The sequence below is a fragment of the Mastigoproctus giganteus genome, chromosome 1, assembly GCF_048544385.1.
Source record: "Mastigoproctus giganteus isolate SK-2022 chromosome 1, ASM4854438v1, whole genome shotgun sequence".
Classification (NCBI taxonomy): Eukaryota; Metazoa; Arthropoda; class Arachnida; order Uropygi; family Thelyphonidae; genus Mastigoproctus; species Mastigoproctus giganteus.
Window position 1 is genome coordinate 51,223,513 of NC_143575.1, and position 12,706 is coordinate 51,236,218.

A 12,706-nucleotide genomic window follows, 5' to 3' on the forward strand; every position below is an offset into this window, starting at 1 on the left:
GCAGGATTAAATATACCTAGAAAGGAAGGGATTGATATCAGCTAGTAATGATTTTAACTGATGTGTGATTATGATATATATATACATGTAGGTGAGACTAAATCATGTTGTCTTATGTATGAGTTAATTATTTTGGTTTTAATACACTAACGTAAATATGTATAATAAACTGAATTTTATATACACATTGTGTGTTTTTTTGTTGTTCTGAGCACAAGCCTATCCGAAGGGAATTAAATACACCTAAGAGCTTTTCCCCTTGAACTTAGAATTTTTCTGTGAAGTCATAGTCAGATGCGCAAGTGGGGAGTTATTCTAAAGGGGATCTAAGCATTTAGGGGATAGATAAAAATAAATAAATAAAAGGATATACAAATATAATTAAATAAATAATAATCAAAAATCTTCATCCCCACAAGCTCTATTGGGTTTAAGTAAGGCGATTGGAGAGGCCACACCACACCACAATTTTCAATACCTCCTCCTGTTGTTTAATGGTAGTTGCTACAAAGTTCATGCACATCTTAGAGCTGTGTTTCAGGTTACTTACTGCCTTGTTGTAATATAAAATTTATATTTCTTCCACAGAGTCGAAGTCCAGACGATATTGCATTATGTTCAAGGATGTTTTTTAGCCTTCTTTTTTCCATCCTTTAATTCTGAAGATGTCATCCACTCCAGAAAAACTGAAGCAACCTCAGATCATGATGGAACCACTAACGTGCTTGACTATAGACACTAAACAATGCGGCACCATTTTTTTTTTTTTTTTTTTTCAGTTCATTGTCTCTACGCATGGATCCAAAAATTTCAAATTCGGATTTATCCGTCCAAGTACTTTTAGCCACACTTCAAATGTCCAATGTTGATGACTCTTAACCCAAACCAACCGTTTCTTTTGATTTTCCGGTTACACGACAACGAAATCCTGCTTAAGGCCCTAGTCGGTAGCATAGTTAGTAGGATCTGTCCTCCCTACACCGGGTGGAAAAAACACGAATTCGAGTCCTGTCAATGACGGGAGAAATTTTTACGGGCCTTTTTCACAGAGTGACTGAGTTAGTCGGTCTCAAGAGAGGGTAGCATGGTTTTTTCTTAAGGAAACTAGGGTTTTTCGTCCATAAAACAGAAAATCGACCAAGAACACAATTTACAGACAATATACACGAAGCAACATGGCCTTAGTCGTTGATGCTCCTAAAACCCTACTACTATAACAACAACAACGGCTTGTTTAAGACGAAGGTTTACAGTGTATGTAGGTAGGAGTGTTTCTCTGTTATTAATGAACTCAGTTAAGATTTCAGGTGTAAGTCGCCGACAGCGTTTAGAAATCAGTGTTATGATCTTATCTTGTGCTTCCGTTGTTATGCGCGGTCGTCCGTCCCCTTTAAGGGACTGGCCGCCTTGAATTGTCGAATGGTAGTTTGTACTCCTTTAAATGAAACACCTAATTTTTGCCAATACTCCTCACGGTATAACTTCTTGATACATATTTGCGCGGTAGCACAGTGGTATCGTCACCGTCCTCCCTAGGTGGAAAAGGGCCTGTTCGAATCAAGTCGATGACGCGAGCAACTTTTATGGACTTTTTTCACTCCGTTTTTCGTCCAGCAAAGCAGGCAAATCGAACAGAGAACACATGAAATTTACAGACACAATACACATGGGTAGATGAAATAACTTTCTCAGTGACCCTAATAAATAGTTCCCCCCCCCTTGATACAGAGTTATAATAGCACTTCTTTTTTCAACATTCAGTACCTTATTTCTTTTCATGTTTGTCACAAAACTTACACAAACGATCTTTCTGAATAAAGAGTATTCCATTTTATAAGTTACAGCTCAATAACACAAATGAAGAGTTATTAAAAAACACTCTCCAATCATCTACAATACTGAACCAATTCTCCCACTTTCTAGAACATTCTAGAATCATCTACAACATTCAGGAATTTTCTACAAAATTCTACCATTTCACGAGTCTTCTACGCCTTTCTAGAACATTCGAGAATTAAGCTTATGCTTATCCTTATTATTTAAGTTTTTTTTTGTTTTTTTCTATACATAATAGAAACTGTTTTAACAAAAATAGGCAAACAAGTTGATCCTATTTTAATATAAACTGTGAAAATTAAGAAAAACGAAACGTGATTCTAAACTTTTAGGCGGCAGTGTATATACTAACGCGCCTAACAAGGTACCAACAGGACTGTCTAGACTAGCAGAGACCTCTCCTTTCTCCAGTACATAATAAGGTCCACCTTTCCAAAGGTGGACCTTATTATGCCCCTTTGGAAATTAATACAATTTTAATGGGCCTACTTTATCAGCCCGATTCAGGAGCCAGTGCATAAAGCCAGCTTTGGATAACAGTATAGAACTGTAGTTATTAAGCACGTTGGCAAATGTGTAGACGCCTATTATCATCATATCCATTCACCAATATGTAATAATCCGACTCACAGCGAAAGGATTTTCGTTTATTGGTATATTTTGTTTGTTTGATTGATTAGTTTCATAAGGCACATCAGCAACTAGATTGACCATTTCATTAGATGCATGTCTATTTATTTTATTATTTTTTTTACCTCGCCTTTTTTCCATTATTATGTGGGGTCAGCGTTTTTATTGTTTTGGCATGCAATTTTTACGGCCGGATGCCCTTCCTGACGCCAACCCTCACCCCTTTATTCGGGCTGGGAATATGCGGTGGTCATTCCCTGACCTGCCGCATCCTCCGTATTTGGTGGGTACGGGCTCGAACCCCGGTCTAATCAAGAAGCGTGTGCTATGCACTACTGCGCCTGCCACCTGGCTACGGAGGCGCCATGCATGTCTATTTATACTTATCCTTATTATTATTTTATTTATTTTTTTAATTCAAGCAGCTAGAGGTGCATAATACTTTTAGAAACGGAAATGTCTATAACTTTTTATTTATTATTTTTTATTTTGGCTCCTTGAATATGTTCCAAAACTTTTTGCACATACTTTTGAAACTCTGTATATATAAATAAATAAATATTTTATTTATACTTCGGGATGGCCATATACTTCCTGAGTTCACAAGATAGGGGGGGAGGAGTAGAAGAATATCACCATATTTAGTGGTGATAATCTTGTATCCCTCCCTATCTTGTGATTAACATACCTTGTAAATATGGTGATATTCAATCCACTATTAAGATAAAATTATTAATAATTATAAAATGTTATAATAAATACTGCTTCAACCGAGTTAAATTGAGTTTATTTAAATATAAATGAATTAAATTAAAATTAATTTATTCAATATTATTTAAGTTAATAATTGATGATAATAAATTTAATAGCTATACTCCAAAGAGCGGTACACCCTTCAAAATGGCGACTAGAAGCGGGGGAAAGCAGTGATTGACAAGTTGTGACTCCGCCCACTCATGCATGCCCCTCTTCGTTTCAGGAGATCGTCACGTGATACGAAGTCATTGCAGGGGTAAATACAAATTCGTATCGTTTCGTAGTCGCATTTGCACTTTTTTTAGACCAGGGTTCGAGCCCGTCACCACCAAATACGGAGGATGCGGAAAGGTCAGGGAATGACCACCGCATATTCCAGGAGCAATATGGCCTTAGTTGCTAATGCTCCTAAAAACCAAATAACAAACAAACAACAACAAAACAAAGCTTGCTACGTGGTACCTCGTGTCGTCCTGTGTTAAAGAAAAGTAAAACTTGGAAATATTCATAAATTGTTCATATTTTTCCTTTAACATCTTTTTAATTACCGTAAGTGTCCAAAAATTAATATTGGGTGAGCTTGCAACGTGGTTCCTCCTGTCGTCCTGAGTTTGTCGTGTATCCCGTTCCATCCTGCAAGTACAGTAAACTGTTTCGTTGTTTTGCTGCCGCGAGCCCGCATGCCAGGACTGATGAAGTGAGCTTTCTTTTTCAATCTCATTAACCTAGTACAGTATTGTGTCAGTTGTTACGTTTTTAAAAAAACAAAACAAAACAAAAAAAAAAATCTATTGGCGTATTGTGCATATACAAAGAGGCATTTTATTGTTAATTGCACGTGTTAGTCGACTTTCATTTGTGTTTAGGAAAAAAGGTTATGTTTTTACTTGACTTCGGTAGAGATTCAGCAAAAACCGATCTTTCGAAAAAAAAACCAATTATGAGGGGCAATGTGTTTAAACAAATTATGATATTAGGGTCCCTGTAAATGATTACATCTATCTATATATTTATTTTGTCTGTAAATTGCGTGTGTTCTCTGGTCGATTTGACTGTTTGCTGGGCGAAAAAAACCTAGCTATCTACTCCCGAGACCGACTAACTCAGCCACGGAGTGAAAAAAAGGCCATTAAAGTTTTTCACGTCATCGACGGGATTCGAACCCGGTGTGGGGAGGGCGGTGACGATATCACTGTGCTACCCGCGCAGACCCATGTGTTTAATTGACTTTGATTTGTGTTTAGTGAAAAAAGGTTATGTTTTTACGCGACTTCAGGAGGGATTCAAGCAAAAACCGGTCGTTGGCCGCACGCGGTATTACTTTTTTTTCTTGTTTTGAAAAAAAAATTGCTGTTTTCGTGTTAATTTTTCTTCATTTTAACTCTGAGATGTTGTTATATTGCGTAACATTTTCTGTTGCATTTCTGTTACTTGCTGCTCCCAAAAAATTGCAGTTTTGCTGTTAATTTTGTTATTTTTCAGCTCCAACACACTGTTATGTCACGTGACATCCTCCACGTGCAGTCGTAGAGAAGATGAGGGGAAAAGCAGTGAGTGGGCGGACTTACGAACCGTACGTCACTGCTTTCCCCCCTCTTCTTCTCGACGCAGTTTTGTAAGGGGTACCGTTTCTGGAGTTTACCACATTTTTTATTAACATTATATACAGTATATGGATTTTTATATATATTTTTTTATTCATAAATTCATTGTCCTGATAAAATAATTTTGATTCCATTACCTCCATATACTGTATTTTCAATTTTTCTGATTTATTCATACATATAACACTAGCAAACACCCGAACTACGGACAAGTACCAATCTGGTACTGTAGTTATGCGGCGTAGTGACAAATAGAATATGTATATTGGCTTCAGCATGCCGTCTGACATTCGACCATCCTATGCAATAATCGGTCTCCCAATGCACGCATTTTGGTGAATCTTATATTTTTCATTTTAAAACATATGCCTAGCCGTTCCTAATTTAACTGAAATCACACAAATAGAAATCCAAATTTTTTAATGCACATACTTGGGTTATTGATATTTTTAAAACGTATCTCAGGTTATATTCAGAGGATTTCCACTAAATTTCGCAATTCAATATTAAAAGTAATCTCAGAAAAATATTTCAGAGACATCTAATGACTCCATTACCTAACTTGTACAATTCAGAAAATTATATACTGTAAAATAATACAGAAAATCATATACATTCACACAAGATTAGGCTTACCTTTACACCATTGAAGATGACATTACTTATTCTGACTTCGTTTATTCTTTGCATGAGTTATTTTATAATCCCACCTTTTATCTAGTCTTTATGTATTTCTTCCTTAATTTCTTTATTTTATTAATGTTCACTTTTAAATCACTAAACCAACACACAATCAAAATTAATGAAGCCATTTTGGTAGCATTTTCAGACGCATCTTTAGCAGCGACATCTGAATAATTTGAATCAATTTCGGTAATAATAATATTGTGGTTATTCAAATAGGAATTAGAATTTTTTTTATATAAATTTTTATTTTATTGCTCTTTATAAATTTTTATGATTTATAAAAAGCAGTGTTATTGTTATTTTTGTTTATGCATCAAAACGACAAATGTAAAATGTGAAAAAAAAAAAAAATCCTATAAAAATTATTTTATTGATTCAACTATTTAAATAGGATTCGAATTCAAGCTATTTCCATACAGCATTGAAGAGCGGAATTGTGACCACTATTCTTCCAGTATAGCCTCCATAACTTGCAAAATGAATAGTTATGCATCCAAATTTTCTTTTAAAAACACATTGACATCAAATTCATATACTGATCTGATTAATCTAAGACAATTTGGAAGATTTAGAATTAATTCGGAATAAATACTCAAATGCTTTTTTGAGTAGAATAATTCAATATTAATCTGTTTTCCATTGGTAACTGTTACTTCATGATGAACTGACAAACTTTATTATTATTATTATTATTGACCACATGGTGCAAGGAATTTATCTAATAATTTATCTATTTTTCTTTCCACGAGTTTCAATATTCTTCTTGTAGGCTTAGGTAATATTCTGAAAAATTGTATTATGAATCATGGAGCATCAATTATTTTACTATACATAAGGACATCGGCAGAGGGGCACAAGCATCGCGAAGGAAGATGAGGGTCTCGGCCAGTGTCAGAAGTTATAGAAAAGATTAATGGAAGCGGGCTCAGTGAGGCTATTTTCCTCGAAGTCTGTGCTGGCTATCTACGCCCCTGATTATACATCTTAGACGGCAAATTGTTCTTAAAAAACATATTTTTTTATTTATTACTATTTTTTTTTTTTTCTTCAATGGGATGTAAAACAAACCGATATGCAACTAAATTCAGTGATACAATTAAATATCAAATAATGCTAGTACTTATCCCATAGAGGCCGCTGTCGTCGACAGTAATGGTGGATGTTGGTTCTTAGTTATGACATTTTAAAAATTTTCATCTGTTTATTAAACATTTATACTAAAAGTAATGCATTAAAATATACAATAGTTGAAGCCAATTATATCAAGTTTTGTGCATCCCTCTTTAAAATAAAATATGTTATTTAAATGCAGTGGGATATAGGTGTAGGTAGCAATGAGCGTCGCAATGGAGGATGTTGCTTCTGTTGAAGTGAATCCATATCGCGATGAAATTAAAAAATTGCATTATATGGTACAGAATTTACCTGTAGGATTTCATCCAGAAAAAATAGATTTAACGATTATTCCTGAAAGCCTTCCAAATGTAACAGAAGAAACTCTGCAAGATCATTCCTATAAAAATGAAGATAGTGCAAACAATTCTGCTACAACTAATTCAAGTTCGCCTGAAGAACAGACATCTGATATTACAAATAACGGTCACGATGACGACGATTTAATCGACGTTGACGATTACGAATTATCCGACGAAGACTCGTGGTAAGTTTACGGTTGCATTAAATAATATTTTTTTATTATACAGGAACAATCATCAGTAGATTATGCAGGTGAATGCCTTTTGTGTAATAGCTATCTTTTGACACATCGGTGTCATTCGCATTCAGTAAGAAAATGAATTAGGTCCTTGACGAGAAAGAAACCGGGTTTTTGAAGAAGTACAATATGGAAGTTTAGAATTTCTAATTAATTTTTGCCAAACCAACTATATAGAATCAGTTTATTTCAGAATAATTTATTTATCTTTCATACTAAATTGTAATGCTTACTTTATCTGAAGTGAGAGCCCCAGTAATTTTATTTATTATTATTAATATATTTCATTTTATTTATTTATATTTTGGGTTATAAGAGCATCTGTGGGGTTGCTGCATGCTAAGAACAAAATGCCATTTGGATTGTTATTCCAAATGGATGTCAGATGAACTAATTAGACATGTGACAGCGAAGGAAAATGCATGGGATACATATAAAATAACAGGTGACACAGAAGCCTATGATTGATATAAGCTGGTCTGTAACCAAGTCACAAAGGAGGTTAGTTAGGCAGATTATGAGAAATCTTTGGCAAAGGATGCAAAGAAAAACAGCAAAGAGTTCTTTACCTATGTAAACTCTAGAAGGAAGGGAATGAATCAGATTGGTCCACTTGATATCAATGGTTCAACTGCCGATGATCCTGCTCACGTAGCTAACAAACTAAATGAATATTTTGCATCTACATTCACACATGAGGAGTTATTCAGGGAGGGGAATGCCAGAGGTGTATTAAACGATGGCAGTAAGTTAGATAATCTTGTAATAATTGAGAGTAAAGTGGAGGAAAAAAGTGTTGAAGATAAATATAAGAAAGCCACCTGCGATGGATGGAATCTGTCCAGTTACATTAAAGGAGGCGGCAAAGGAAGTAAGCAAACCCTTAGCCATAATTATGAGAGCTTCCTTGGACTCAGGGTAGGTACCCATGGACTGGAGATGTGCAAATGTGACCCCAATCCACAAAGCTGGATCAAAGGTAGACGCAGGTAATTAATTACTGACCTGTTAGTTTAATTTCTGTTCCAGGGAAGTTAATGGAGGCACTGGTTAAAGAAGCATTGCAGGATCATCTAGACAAGACTTCAGTTATAGCTTGGACACAGCATGGTTTTGTTAAGGGGAAGTCTTGTCTGACCAATTTGATTGGATACTATGATGTAGTCACAAAGGAACTGGATGCAAAGAATAATTTTGATATCATATATTTGGATCTTAGAAAGGCCTTTGATACTGTTGCGCATGGAAGACTGCTGCACAAATTGGAGCAGTGTGGCATTGGAGGCAATTTGCTGCTATGGATAAAGGGATGGTTGAGTGGGAGAAGACAGAGAGTGGTAATCAATGGACACTGCTCTTCATGGACTAATGTTATTAGTGGAGTCCCTCAGGGTTCAGTGTTGGGTCCATTGTTGTTTTCAGTATTTATAAATGATATTGATGATGGTATATCAAGCTTAATGTCCAAGTTTGCAGACGATATGATCAGGGTTGTTAATGACCCTGTTAAATCAGGGTTGGCAGGGTTGTTAATGACACTACTGACAGTACACTGCTGCAACAGGATCTAGAAAAGTTGAGCAGATGGGCTGAGAGGTGGCAAATGAAGTTTATCATTGACAAATGTAAAGTACTGCATATGGGAAGCAGTAACCCCAGAGCAATGTATCAACTCTGTGATACTACACTGACAGTGGTAGAGAATAAAAAGGACCTGGGGGTAATTGTGCAGGCAGATATGAAGTTTTCTGAGCAGTGCAGATGGTCTGTAAGAGTAGCTCATGGTGTCTTGTCAATGATATACAGGAATTTTTCTAGCAAGGATAAGGAGGTGATTATCCCCTTGTATAAGGCAATGGTCAGACCATACCATGAGTACTGTATACACATCTGGTGGCCTCATTTTAAGAAGGATGTAGAGCTGTTGGAACGAGAAGGGCAACAAGATTAGTGAATGGAACAAAGGGTTGCTCTTATGAAGAAAGGCTAAAGTTTTGCAGATTACAGTGTCTGGAGACTAGGCACCTGGAAGGTGATCTGATTGAGGTGTATAAAGCCTTGAATGGTTTGAGCATGCTCAGTGCTGATGGGATTCTTCCTCTTGCTCAGAATAATTGCCTGAGAGGGCATAAAATCAAATTGAGGAAAGATGGTTGTAGGATAGATGTGCAGAAGTTTGCCTTTAGCCAGCTGGTGGTTTATCGCTCGAACAAACTTCCATCTGTCGTTGTAGAAGTTGATAGCTTAAATAGATTCAAGGCAGAACTTGAAAAACATTTGGAGTGAGTGGATGGGCGAAATAAGGGTTTTTTTCTTTTTGGCTGATGCTATATAAGCTTGCTTTCTTGCATCATGTGCCTTTGTTAATGCTAATCCATATGCACACACAGAATTCTCATATATGCAGGGTGGAAAAAACATTTGTGACTTGTAGCATTTTTTTACCATAATTAACAGATGAAATAAACTGATTTATTTAAGCTGATTAATGTAGATCATTAACCTCATACTTTTATCTCACATTTAGTGAACTAGTTAATTCTAAATGAGCAAATAAATTTGTGTTTGTAATGAGAATGGTGGAAAATTGCATACAGAATTTGAATATGCTTTAATCTGTAATGTTTTTTTTAGTATTGATAAAATATAATGATTATAATGGAATAGCACAAATATGGAAAGAAAAAAAACAAGTACAGACTGCCAAAAATATGAAAAATTAAATAAAAAAACGTAAGTGTAACGAAATATAGAATAACACAGAAAAATTAACCCCCAAAATCTTCCCTTTGTATTAGCCTGTAAATGATGATTAATTTTGCTGCAGTTGAACTGAAAATATACTCTTATGCCCAACATATCCACATTGTTTCTGTATCATTTTAATTTTCTCTGAATAAACGTTATGAAACTGTAGTTACCATATGGAACTGTGGATTCCTCTCTGTTCTTTTTTTTTTTTTCTGCACTGTGAACATACCCAGTTTTTAGAAATTGAGTTTGAAAGATGCAAATAAAGTTATGCATATTTTGTTGCTTTTCCAGGGTCTAAGTTTATATTTCCAACAAAAGAAATGTTTGCTTCCTGATGTATTTCTTTTTAGCATTATTATTTTATTTATTATTATTTTTTTTTTTTAGCATTATTTGCACAGTATTACTTTTTTGCATCTTCATCTTGAACAGTAGTAACTGTCAACACCAACATTCCATATTGGAATATCATGATTCAGACTAATACTGTATAACAACAAAAAGATCATTAAAGTTTACATATTATTATATATTGCAAAAGATGAAGACCTAACAAATATTATGCATTAAGTTCAAAACAAACAATAATGGCACTAAATTGTCCAGAACAAGTTCTCAAATTCAAATATACTGTAATTGCCTTCAACAACCATATTTCTGAAGTAAACAGTAGCAGTTACTGAAGTTAAACATAAAACAATGTGCATCCAACAATTACTTGAATTGTTGGATGCATCAATTGTTTTTATCATAAGACATAAAAAGATAGCATTGAAAGGATGTCATTTAATGCTAAATTTTCTTTATATCATGTAAAGAATTTTTTTTTTTAAATCCAATCATACTGTGATTGTCTCCACGTGTTTGGAGGTCATACATATATAGCACTGTAAAATATGCTTGCCAAAACTGACAGACTACAGGCACATTTTTGATGATATTTACAGTGAAAGTCTCCAGAAAATCAAAAATATATTTTTTACAACAGATTCATGTTATGATCAAATTACAGATTTAAAAAATGCATAAATTCTGAAGGAAAGAAATTGAGAAAATCAAACAGATATTAGAAGTGTTATTACTCACTTCTAATATCTGTTTGTTATAATCCTAATCCTGTAGTCAAACAATAAGATAATTAAATTTTTAGTTGATGTGAGGTCTTGAAAACATGTTATTGTACTGAAATTTCCTTCTCATTCTTTCAGAAGTGTTCAGGAAAGGGGAACAAATAGAGCCAACTTCCCAAATCAAAAAAACCTTAGGGTCAGATCCTCAAATCTTCTAGATTTTTAGTGGCAATATTATGTTTATTAAAAAAAAATAAGAAATAAAATAAACAATATTGTTTTTTTATTGCAACTTTATACATAGTTTTTTACAAGTGTAGTTTTTTTTTTTTTAAGGAGACAGAAAGGTGATATTAGTACACCATACTGTGTATGATATATTTTGGAATGGAAAAGAATGATTGGTTTTGAGGCAAAATCTCTACTTTGCATAATCGGCTATAACACAACTTTGGCAAATGGACAAATCTTCTTGATGTGGTTTTGCCACTTACCACTCATTTGGAAAAGTATAGGTCTCAATCCCATCAGCAACTGCAGTAATTCAATTATGATTATAGTTAGCTGACCTAGGACGAGGGAGTAGGCACCTACAAGTTATTCTGGGGTTTTCAGCCCATACAAAATGCAGATTAGCTTATGACCACACACTTATAGACATAATACACAAGGCACAATGTGGCCAAAAATGCTGGTGCAGCTTAAAACAAACAACAGCATCAGCAGAAACTGAGAACTAATCTAAATTTGTCAATTATTGGGTAGTTTTCCAAATTTGACTTTTTTTCTAAACATAGCTAGAAAATGGGTGGTTCCTGATAAATCAATTTGCAGGGGAGGTTAAACGGTTCACAGGAAATAATCTACTAACACAACACCTACTGCATTGAGATAGAAAGGTATGATTTTTGGAATCATTTATGAAAGTTCACATAACTTGCTGAGACAGCCTTGTCTCCTTTGCCACATGTGCTTTTGAGTTGCTGAATTTGTGGACTAAAATGCCAAAATAAGTTATTTATTTCTGTCTCAACATGGTTCAGTGTTATGTGAATAGGTAGTAGTAGTAGTAGTAGCAGCAGCAGCATCATGTGATGCAAGAAAGCATGTGTATGAGCTTATGCAGCATCAGCCAAAAAAAAAAAAAAAAAAAATCACACCATTCCCTCCAAATGCCTGTCCAGTTCCTCCTTAAATTTATTCAACTTATCAACTTCCACAACGACAGATGGAAGTTTGTTTCAGCAATTAACCACCCGCTGGCTAAAGGCAAATTTCCGCACATCTATTCTACATCTGTCTTTTCTTAATTTGAAGTTATGCCCCCTTAGGTTCATAATCTGAACAAGTGGAAGGATCCCATCAGAATTCAGCGTGCTCAACCCATTCAAGGCCTTATACACCTCAATCAGATCACCGTGCAGGTGCCTAGTCTCCAGCCACTGCAATTTGCAGAACTTAAGCCTCTCTTGGTAAGAGGATCCCTTCATTCCCCTCACCAATCTTGTTGCCCTTCTCTATACACGCTCAAGTAAATCTACATCCTTCCTAAAATGAGGCCTCCAGACCTGTACGCAGTACTGAAGGCATGGCCTGACCATTGCCTTATACAGAGGGATAATCACCTCCTTTTCCCTGCTAGAAAAATTCCTATA

At 35.1% G+C, this 12,706-nt stretch overlaps 1 protein-coding gene across 4 annotated transcripts in view; it reads left to right on the top strand.

Annotated features, from left to right (window-relative positions):
* The first annotated feature begins 6,717 nt into the window (after window positions 1–6,717).
* Window positions 6,718–12,706, top strand: part of LOC150090793 (SLAIN motif-containing protein 2-like) — a 176,633-nt gene continuing 170,644 nt past the window's right edge. For 2 of the 4 annotated variants that reach the window (XM_090372767.1, XM_090372776.1), the window contains exon 1: window positions 6,718–7,173. In XM_090372767.1, the coding sequence (XP_090228893.1) occupies window positions 6,848–7,173 (326 nt within the window). In that variant the 5' untranslated portion in view covers window positions 6,718–6,847. The remainder of the gene's footprint in view (window positions 7,174–12,706) is intronic. The other 2 variants (XM_090372785.1, XM_090372792.1) reach the window with 2 other exon arrangements.